The following is an 11,858-nucleotide window of genomic DNA, read 5'->3' as shown; positions in this document are numbered from 1 at the left end:
TCTGAGGTCGTCTGTTTCCTGCTGAAGCAGCTGACTGTCATCATCGTTCACTCCCAACAACAAAGCTTCTTGTTACATATCACGAGGTCTGAGAGGGATGAATGCTCTGTGTGTGTGTGTGTGTGTGTGTGTGTGTGTGTGTGTGTGTGTGTGTGTGTGTGTGTGTGTGTGTGTGTGTGTGTGTGTGTGTGTGTGTGTGTGTGTGTGTGTGTGTGTGTGTGTGTGTGGCTGTGTGTGTGGTTGTGTGTGTGTGTGTGTGTATCTGTGTGTGTGTGTGTGTGTGTGTGTGTGTGTGTGTATCTGTGTGTGTGTGTGTATCTGTGTGTGTGTGTGTGTGTGTGTGTGTGTGTGTGTGTGTGTGTGTGTGTGTGTGTGTATGTTTCTGTCTGTCTGTCTGTCTGTGTCTGTGTGTGTGTGTGTGTGTGTGTGTGTGTGTGTGTGTGTGTGTGTGTGTGTATGTGTGTATGTTTCTGTCTGTCTGTGTGTGTGTGTGTGTGTGTGTGTGTGTGTGTGTGTGTGTGTGTGTGTGTGTGTGTGTGTGGACTGTTTTATGTGTGTGTGTGTGTGTGTGTGTGTGTGTGTGTGTGTGTGTGTGTGTGTGTGTGTGTGTGTGTGTGTGTATGTGTGTATGTTTGTGTTCGTCTGTCTGTCTCTGTGTGTGTGTGTGTGTGTGTGTGTGTGTGTGTGTGTGTGTGTGTGTGTGTGTGTGTGTGTGTGTGTGTGTCAGCTGCTGTCCCAGTTGTTCCGGAGCTTTTCAAAGCGACAGCTGGAGCCTCAACAGACCGCCGTTTACTAAACTACTCCTTCACTACTTTAAGTATTTCCGTTTTCTGCTAGTTCATACTAGTACTCCAAAACATTTTAGTATTTCTCCAGTCTGATATACAGCCAATCACGTCTGTTTCCAATAACTTCTGGGTAGAATCTATCTTTTGAAGTCTGAATATTTTGACATATCTACATACTGTCAGTAAATTACAGTCTTCTCCGGTGGTTGGAGCTTTTTAACAAATCTTGCGTAGACGTAGATGTATCGTCGGGTGTTGTTAGCCCTAAAATATTATAATAAAAAGGGGGCAGAGGGCTGCGTTGCAGGGAGCGTGCTACGGAAACCCTGAAGGAAGATTTGGCGAATGCAAAATGTATGCATGCTATACTGAAGAGGGGGAGAAAAAGAATTTAAAAAATTGTTTTTTTGAAAATATGAAACGATTTGACCTACCAACTTGATTTTTAAATCAAATCGATTTTTTCCCAGCCCTATTAGGGAGACTAATGAAGAGACTTTGACTTTGAATGTGATCAGACCAGACTGTGGTTGTACTGGGCAGCTTCCAGGTATGAATGTGATCAGATCAGACTGTGGTGGTACTGGGCAGCTTCCAGTATGAATGTGATCAGATCAGACTGTGGTGGTACTGGGCAGCTTCCAGTATGAATGTGATCAGATCAGACTGTGGTGGTACTGGGCAGCTTCCAGTATGAATGTGATCAGATCAGACTGTGGTGGTACTGGGCAGATTCCAGGTATGAATGTGATCAGATCAGACTGTGGTGGTACTGGGCAGCTTCCAGTATGAATGTGATCAGATCAGACTGTGGTGGTACTGGGCAGCTTCCAGGTATGAATGTGATCAGATCAGACTGTGGTTGTACTGGGCAGCTTCCAGTATGAATGTGATCAGATCAGACTGTGGTGTAATGGGCAGCTTCCAGGTATGAATGTGATCAGATCAGACTGTGGTTGTACTGGGCAGCTTCCAGTATGAATGTGATCAGATCAGACTGTGGTGGTACTGGGCAGCTTCCAGTATGAATGTGATCAGATCAGACTGTGGTGGTACTGGGGCAGATTCCAGGTATGAATGTGATCAGATCAGACTGTGGTGGTACTGGGCAGATTCCAGGTATGAATGTGATCAGATCAGACTGTGGTGGTACTGGGCAGATTCCAGGTATGAATGTGATCAGATCAGACTGTGGTTGTACTGGGCAGCTTCCAGTATGAATGTGATCAGATCAGACTGTGGTAGTAATGGGCAGCTTCCAGGTATGAATGTGGAACTGTGTGAATGCGATCAGGGCGTTCCGGCAAAAGAGAGGCTGCCTCTCAGTGAACCTTCCCTGAATAAATAAAGGTTAAAAAATCTTTAAAACTACTTTAGCGGCGTCTGTTTGTATCTTGGCAGCGGTCTGTCTGTCTCAGAAGGCCTTCACTTCATCGGCCGCAGTTTGCTCTCCAACACACGGGCATTGATTTCTAAAATATGTCTATGACCGTTAATGAATAATGAAACTTTTTGACTAACAGGGAGATGAAAAAGTCCGCCGGCCAAGCATCTTCTTTACCGGCCAAAATATTAAATTGCGTTTTCTTTGTAACATCACAAAACTCTCTTGTTGGAGTTGCAGGTCCTGCTGGTTTCTCCTCTGTTTTCATTCACTTCAAACTGTGAAGTTGTTAAAAACAGTGAAACATCATCATACGGACGTTTCAGTCATACATTGAAAAATATAAAGAGATTTTATTTTCTATTAATGAGCAACAATGCGACACAGAGGCCGTGTGATATTATCAGACTGAAGTGTGTGTGTGTGTGTGTGTGTGTTACTGTCCCTCTCTCAAGGATTTTAAACCTCCAGCTGTTGGCTGGAAATGCACACTTAAGGCTTTCATAGATCACAGGTGTGTGTGTCTTTAAATAGTCTTTGTGAAGTCAAACACACATTTATATAGCTGCTGTCCACCTGCTCTGTGTGTGTGTGTGTGTTTTTTTTTTTTTTTTTTTTTTTTTTTTTTGTGTGTGTGTGTGTGTGTGTGTGTGTGTGTGTGTGTGTGTGTGTGTGTGTGTGTGTGTGTGTGTGTGTGTGTGTGTGTGTGTGTGAGAATGTGTTCTTTTGGGGTTTCTTATTTTTTTTTAGTGCAGATATAGTCAGGAAATGAGAGGGGGGGGGGTTGCCACGCATCCTGGGCCGCTGCTGAGGACTCAGCCTCCCTCTGCCATATCCAGGAATAATAACCAAGGAATCTTTTGCCCCAGTAGTTACCCTGTAGTTACCCTGTAGTTACCCTGAGTATAATTTGAATACACAAACAGAAAAAGTATTTGGTGACCCAGAAACCTCTCCGCCCCTGATTAAAGTCATTTAATCATCAGACACACACATATACACACATATATACACACATATATACACACACACACACACACATATATACACACACACACACACACACACACACACACACACATACACAGAGACACACAGACACACACACACAAACATACACACAGACACACGCGCACACACACACACTTCAATTCAGTTTTATTTATAGTATCACATCATAACGAGAGTTATCTCCAGACACTTTACAGATAGAGTAGGTCTAGACCACACTCTATAATTTACAAAACCCAACAATTCCAGTAATTCCCCCGAAGAGCAAGCATTCAGTGGGACAATAACAGAAAATGTTTTTTCAGCCTCTCAAATCTGGAGGTTTGCTGCCCTGTCCTGTTTGATATCACTTTAATATTATATATATATTATATATAATATATATTAATGTGACATTTAAAGACTTCAGCTGGACTTGACCTGAGAAAGTGTTTTTATTTTGCAGCCCTGATTCAGAATCCCAGTGGAATAACCGTCATGGCTGTTCCTTCCTTCCTGTAGGTCTCTGCAGCCTCATAAAGACTTGAGTGTTTCTCTGCAGCCTGTTTGTTTGGTTGCCGTTGGTGACCGGCGAGGGTTGACGGTCGTTAACAGACAGACGTGTTGCTGCTGCTGCAGACTACGGTGTCTCTGCAGGGACACACAGAGAGACACATACTTACTATATAATATGTCTATTATACATCTTATATAGAGAGAAAACTTTCCAAAATTTTGAATATTTTGAGAAAAAAAAGTCTACAAATGTAAGAAAAAAGTTGGAAAATTTAAAGAAAAAAAAAGTCGAAATAAAAAAAAAAAAAAAAATTGTAATATTTCGACAGAAAAAAAGTTGAAAAACTAGAAAAAAAATGTTGAAATATATTTTTGGGGTTCGGCCGAATACCAAATCCACTGGTTAAGATTTTGCCGAATCCGAAACTGAATCCTATCGATCATTTTCCCAATTGCTGCATGAATGGCTCTGGTGATCTGAGGCCCACTGTTTGTTCGGTGTAGGGCTACCAAAGCTGGTAATGGTCGTGTGGTTAACACCAGTTATTGGCTGTGGCTGTCCTTCCTTTGCCGTACCTGAAGTTGCTGCATTCTGGCTGCTGTCTGGAGATTCCTTCGTGCACAACTCGTATTCTTTCAGATGTTTCAGACCAGATGTTGTAACAGCGGCCATGTTGTGTACAGTTTAGGGTCCTCGCCACCACCAGACCAATCAGCATTGAACAGATTGAACATGTAGCTGGACTTGAATGGCCTTCTTTTGACTGAAAGTTCTGCCAAACAACACTTGTTCTGCTCACCAGATCCATGTTCACTTCCTCACAGCCTACTAGGGGTGGGGGGGAAATCAATACAGCATATGCTACGTTTACACATGGGCGGCTATTTTCATAAACAGACATTTCAACCTCTCCGTTTTAAAAAATAACATTGTGCACAGCTGTCAGTTTTCAGAAAAGTGTTCGTTTACATGTACCCGTGTATATATGCCGTCGATGTCATCAAGAGCACGCCAGACCTGTAGGTGGCGGTGTAACGAGAAGCTCAAGCCCACGTTAGCCAATCAGAATCTCCGAAAATAGCAACAACAGCAACGAATCACTTCCCCTTTCTCTCTCTCAGCTCCCTAAACCTCCGTTTGTCTCAGTTTACGTGCAAACGTGCAAACGAAGATCTCAAAAATCTCCACTCTGGCCGGAGTTTTTAGAAAGACTCGGTTTCAGAGGAGAATTCTCCGTTTGCGTGTAAACGAAGGGAAATGTCTCCATTTGTAAAATTAACCATGTACGTGTAAACAGGGTCATAGTATCGCAATATTTTCTGTGGTAATACCGTATTGATACACAGACGCCAAACAGAGAAATGTATTTTTTTTAGATGAAACAGATGTTGACAAAGTTTCCTTTTGGGGACATCATTTAGAGTTGGAAACAAGGTAATAAAGTGCAATATATCGCAGAAGATTGCAGTATGTTTGAAATCGCAATAATATGGTATCGTGATGTAAGTATCGTGATGATATCGTATCGTAAGGCCTCTGGTGATTCCCAGCCCTACAGCCAACTGCATTGAACGCTCCACCTACGTAAAGACCTTACCTTAATCAACGGCGCCGTCGTTACGGAGACCAGCGTAGTGCAAGCGTAGGGTTCGGTTCCCTGGGAACAAACTCTAAGGTTCAGCCGAAACCAGAACCCCGTCAGAAAGCCCAATATTCAGCCCAATCAGAAGCCCAATCCTGGATTCAGGGCATCCCTGATTTTATTTGACTGTTTATGTGGGTAAACCATGTTAAACACAATTATAACATAACAGGAGTTTTACTTTGAAATGTGTCTGGAGATGGACTTTAAAGTACAGTACAACTGTGTGTGTGTGTGTGTGTGTGTGTGTGTGTGTGTGTGTGTGTGTGTTTGTCTCTCTGTGTGTGCCTGTTTGTGTGTCTGTGTGTGTGTGTGTCTCCATCTGTGTGTGTGTGTGTTTGTGTCTGTGTGTGTGTCACCGTCTGTGTGTGTGTGTGTGTGTGTGTGTGTGTGTGTGTGTGTGTGTGTGTGTGTGTGTGTGTGTGTGTGTGTGTGTGTGTGTGTGTGTGTGTGTGTGTGTGTGTGTGTGTGTGTGTGTGTGTGTGAGAGTGCCTGCAGCTCTCACCATATGTCTGATAAAGGTCTGATAAAAACATCCCGTGCGTTTCCCCCCCCCCGAGAACAAAAAGCTCCAGCTGATCTGAGCAGAACAAACAAACTGCAGCGGCTCCAGTTTCCTGGGGAAAGATTACAGCGTCGCTCCGAACCCCGAGCCCGGGCGGACTAATCTCTGGACACTGGGCTTCCTGAGAGCCCGGGCCGGTCTAATCTCTGGACACTGGGCTTCCTGAGAGAGTGGAATAACACACGGCCGAGGTCAGGGAGGGAAAATGTGATTCATGAGAAAACGGTTAGATTCCCTGGCTTAGTGGAACATGTAGGGGGGGCGGGTTCAGGCACCCACACACATGCACACACATAGAGACACAAACACACACACACACACTCATACACTCGCACACACACGCACACTCACACACACACACACACACACAGACACATTCACACACACACACATACACACACACTCACTCACACATACACACTGAGACACATTCACACACACTCACACACACACACACACACTCACACACACTGAGACACATTCACACACACTCACACACACACACACTCACACACACTGAGACACATTCACACACACTCACACACACACACACACACACACACAGAACATTCACACACTCACACACACACACACTCACACACACCGGACACATCACACACACTCACTCACACACACACTCACACACACTGAGACACATTCACACACGCACAGACACACACACTCACACACACAACCACACACACACACACACACACACACACACACACACACACACACACACACACACACACACACACACACACACACACACACACATCCCCACCAACAACAGTTAGATTCCCTGGCTTTGTGGTGGGGGGTTCAGGCGTCCTTCAACAAAATGTTGTTTTTCAATTAAAGAAAACGCGATTTCCTCCGTACGTTTAGTGTGTCTTTGTGGGTGTTTGTGTCTTGTAGTCGTGTTGTGTCTCTTTGGGTCATTTATGTTTCCTTTGTGGTTGTGTTAGGTCTCTTTTTAAAATCATTTTGGACAGTTATTATCTCCGTATCTGTGTGTGAGGAAGGTCGGTGTGAGCCGAAGTGAAGAGAGGACAGTCAGCACGACTATACTACCGAGCACTTAAGATCCACAGTCCTCTTCCAAAGTGGTCTCATCGTTGGACTCACACGCTCAAACGCTCTGACTTACCAGAACTACATAAACAGCCACGCTATCGCATTTTATATTCAGATTCAAAATAGCACTTCACCAACACTTGCTGCACTTCTCCTGACACATAACATGAGACCTTCACTAGGTCAGTCTCACAGGCTCTCATTCCAGTCTCCCCCCACCATACAAAAACAACTATGGTCAGAAATCCTTTTTCTATATTTACACCAATATTTGGAATGACATTCCCCATCACATCTGAACACATATTTTAAAAAGTCATATAAACTGTTTCTTCTTGATAGTCACACTTGCACACATATATGACCATCCCTCCAGAAAAACGTGATTATGCGATCGCATAATTCAACGCATAATCAGCCGAAGTCTGCATATTTACGTGGGGGGGGGCGCATTTTTCCAAATACTCCGCACTTTCGCTGCATAAATTGCCGATTTCCGCGCCAAATATGCGGGGCTTGCATGATGTCGTGATCCCCGCATTTTTGTTGCAAAAAAGTCCCATAATATATCTCAGCAAAAAGTTGAAAAATGTTGAGTTTACTTCACACAAGAGCAGCCATTTTCCCCTGTTGCCATGGGAACGTTATGAAATGATGTAATTACATGACATGAACATCATCGAAAAGCAGAGTGTTGGGGGGGGGGGGATCTGTGTTTTTTCTCTTTTTCATCAAACTGCAAGTTTTTGCAAGACCCGAATACACATGACAAAAATCACAGCAAACGTTGAAGAGATCCTGAAAGCTGGGGGTTTCTCCCTCAGACCAGGGCAGGGCAAAGTGGGAGGCAAGGAATGGAGACACAGGTTCTAAAAAATACACAAGGTAAAACCCTAATTCTCCCAAATCAAATGGAGGGATGAGGACAACAAAGCCTTGGGCATCGGCTACCAATCATCGCATAAAATTGCATAAATAACCCGCATATTCCATCGCAATTTTTTAAGAAAACATGCCGCATAATCAAAGATTTTTGGCCCGCAACAATCCCAAAAAAACTCACTCGCATTTTTCTGGAAGGACTGATTGATTGTTCATGTATTGTTCTTGTCTTGTTTGTCCGTATTTCATGTTTTATTGTATCTTTCTAGTCCGTGATAATGTCCCGTATAAATGTCCCAAAGTTGTGTTCAATGTTCTATGTTGCTGCAGAACAGGAACCTTCTGGAAACCAGTTTTTAAACTGAGTCAGGCCCGTTTATTGTGACTTAATTGTTGCTTTTAAATGTTCCTCTATAATATATTAAATGAAATGAGTCAGTGACAATGAATGAATGAATGAATGAACAGCTGTGGGCTGTACCAACTCTTCACGCAGCAGTCTGCCACAAACACTCATTCATTTTCTCTGACTCTGTCTTCTGATTGGGCGATCCATCAGAAACATTAACGTGTGACGTTACCATCGGTAACCATGGCTAAAAGATGACACACGACGCCATGAAAACACGATGAAGAAACGTTTAAAATGAAGTGAAGCAGGACCATGAGTCATCGGTGGTTTGACTCAAAGTTTAGGTGTGTGTGTGTGTGTGTGTGTGTGTGTGTGTGTGTGTGTGTGTGTGCGTGTCTCTGTGTGCGTGTGTGTGGGTATGTGTGTGTGCGCGTGTGCTTTTGTGTGTGTGTGTGTGTGTCTCTCTCTCTGTGTGTGTGTGTGTCTCTCTCTCTGTGTGTGTGTGTGTGTGTCTCTCTGTGTGCATATGTGTTGGTGTGTGTGTGGGTGGGTGGGTGTGTGTATGTGAGACTGTGTGTGTGTATGCATGTGTGTGTGTGTGTGTGTGTGTGTATGCATGTGTTTCCTATTTAAACTGACCTCATTCCTCCGGCTGGGGGCCCGATGACATCATCTCTGCTGTCGATAGATCAAACCTTCAAGTTAATAGTCAGCTCAAAGACAAACAACCGTGAAGCCGTGAACTTTTATTTTGGCGAGCAGCAGATGAGAAGTTTCTGTTTCTTCAGCCCCGAAATCTTTGAGGGTTTTAAAATAACGTTTCACTTTAGTGTCATTTCTCCTCAGTCTCTCTGACTGGACCGGAAAATCAACGCAGCTACCACACACACACACACACACACACACACACACACACACACACACACACACACACACACACACACACACACACACACACACACACACAGAGACAGAGACACACACTCACTCACTCACACACAGACACACACACACACACAAACACACTCACACACACTCACTCACACGCACACACACAACCACACAACAACACACACACATACTCACACAAACACACAGACACACACACACACACAACCACACACACACACACACACACTCACATACACACACTCACTCAGTCACACACACATACATACACACGCGCACACACACACACACAACGATAATAAAAGGATAAATGTCTTTGGGTTCCCCTCCATCTCTCAGACTCTAAAGCCATCGTGGACGGGAACCTGAAGCTGATCCTGGGTCTGATCTGGACCCTGATCCTGCACTACTCCATCTCCATGCCCATGTGGGAGGACGAGGACGACGAAGACGCCAAGAAGCTGACGCCCAAGCAGCGTCTGCTGGGCTGGATCCAGAACAAGGTGCCCCAGCTCCCCATCACCAACTTCCACCGGGACTGGAGGGACGGCAAGGCTCTGGGGGCGCTGGTGGACAACTGTGCCCCGGGTACGCACACAGACACAAGCCCCTAACCCTCTAACCCCCTAACCCTCTAACCCCCTAACCCTAACCTACACAGACACAAGCCCCTAACCCTCTAACCCCCTAACCCTCTAACCCCCTAACCCTAACCTGCACAGACACAAGCCCCTAACCCTCTAACCCCCTAACCCTGACCTACACAGACACAAGCCCCTAACCCTCTAACCCCCTAACCCTGACCTACACAGACACAAGCCCCTAACCCTCTAACCCCCTAACCCTGACCTACACAGACACAAGCCCCTAACCCTCTAACCCCCTAACCCTAACCTGCACAGACACAAGCCCCTAACCCTCTAACCCCTAACCCTGACCCACAGAGACACAAGCCCTAACCCTCTAACCCCTAACCTTAACCTGCACAGACACAAGCCCCTAACCTCTAACCCCCTAACCCTGACCTACAGAGACACAAGCCCCTAACCCTCTAACCCCCTAACCCTAACCTGCACAGACACAAGCCCCTAACCCCCTAACCCTGACCTGCACAGACACAAGCCCCTAACCCTCTAACCCCCTAACCCTAACATGCACAGACACAAGCCCCTAACCCCCTAACCCTGACCTGCACAGACACAAGCCCCTAACCCTCTAACCCCCTAACCCTAACATGCACAGACACAAGCCCCTAACCCTCTAACACCCTAACCCTAACCTGCACTGACACAAGCCCCTAACCCTCTAACCCTAACATGCACAGACACAAGCCCCTAACCCTAACCCAGACACAATCACAACCACCTAACCCTCTAACCCTAACCCACACACAGCTTTATATAATATATGTTTTTTGTCGGCCTTTTTGTTGCTTTTTCTAGACGTTTTGTGCCTGTGTGTGTGTTTGTGTCTGTGTCTCTGTGTGTGTCTCTGTCTGTGTGTGTCTGTCTCTGTCTGAGTGTGTGTGTTTGTCTGCGTGTGTGTGTATTTGGGCGTGCGTCTGTGTGTGTGTGTGCGTGCATCTGTGTGTGGTTGTGTGTATATGTGTGTGTGTTCAATTTTGCTGTTTTTTTCTACACTTCGACGTGTCTGACAATTTTTTTCAGTTTTTCTAACATTTCTGACGCTGTCCTCTTATTATATTTAACTTTTCTTTACCCATCGGGACTGCGGGCGCCCCTAGCGTTTACCCAGCATGCCTCTCTGCCGTGGGCCCTGCAGGACTCCCACGTCTGCTTTAGTTTTGATAAGTGAAGTGTGTCGACATTAACAGGAGAGGAAATGATCTCACGTGGCAGAATTGCAGCTCACATATCACTGACGTCTCTGTGCTGCCTTCAGGTCTCTGTCCAGACTGGGAAACGTGGGATCCCAGTCAGCCGGTGGAGAACGCCAGGGAGGCCATGCAGCAGGCCGACGACTGGCTCGGAGTGCCTCAGGTAACGCTCACCTGTTGCTCAACCTTTGTCTTCTATAACCTTTAACCAAGGGCCAAAGCTGAAGCTCCTTAAAGCTGCATTAATCCCCAGCAGGACAATGTCACAAAAGCGGCAAAAACAGCGGAAAATGCATCAAGAAAGTCGAAAAAACGAAAAGTGACGAAAACGTCACATTTGTTCACTGTCAGATGAATGTAGCAGAGTAAAAAGTCCAATATTTCTCTCTGAAATGTAGCGGAGTAGAAGTAGAAAGTGTCATGAAAAGAAAAGACTCACGTAAAGTACAAGTACCTCAACATTTGGTACTGAAGTACAGTACTGGAGTACATGTACTTAGTTACATTCCAACACTTGTTTTCAGAGGCCCTGAGCCAGATGATACTGTCTAATGATAAAGTGTGTGTGTGTGTGTGTGTGTCTGTGTGTCTGTGTGTGTGTTAGCTTGTGTGTGTGTGTGTGTGTGTGTCTGTGTGTCTGTGTGTGTGTTAGCTTGTGTGTGTGTGCGTGTTAGTGTGTGTGTGTGTGTGTGAGTGTATCTATGTGTCTGTGTGTGTGTCTGTGTGAGTGTATCTATGTGTCTGTGTGTGTGTGTATGTGTTTGTGCGTGTGTGTATGTGTTTGTGTGTATGTGCGTGTGTGTGTGTGTGTGTGTGTTGTGTTTGTGCGTGTGTGTATGTGTTTGTGTGTATGTGCGTGTGTGTGTGTGTGTGTGTGTGTGTGTGTGTGTGTGTGTGTGTGTGTTGTGTGTGTGT

At 45.3% G+C, this 11,858-nt stretch overlaps 1 protein-coding gene across 1 annotated transcript in view; it reads left to right on the top strand.

Annotated features, from left to right (window-relative positions):
• The window catches only part of LOC120553705 (filamin-C-like), an 84,528-nt gene that overhangs the window by 7,138 nt on the left and 65,532 nt on the right, over positions 1-11,858 (top strand). Inside the window, 2 exon segments of the mRNA XM_039792398.1 lie at positions 9,446-9,694; positions 11,009-11,106. Coding sequence (XP_039648332.1) covers positions 9,446-9,694; positions 11,009-11,106 — 347 coding nt within the window.

This window comes from Perca fluviatilis, chromosome 23 (genome assembly GCF_010015445.1).
Source record: "Perca fluviatilis chromosome 23, GENO_Pfluv_1.0, whole genome shotgun sequence".
In the NCBI taxonomy this organism is placed as follows: domain Eukaryota; kingdom Metazoa; phylum Chordata; class Actinopteri; order Perciformes; family Percidae; genus Perca; species Perca fluviatilis.
Note: the sequence above shows the minus strand (reverse complement) of the source record. Positions and strands in the feature narration are given on the sequence as shown.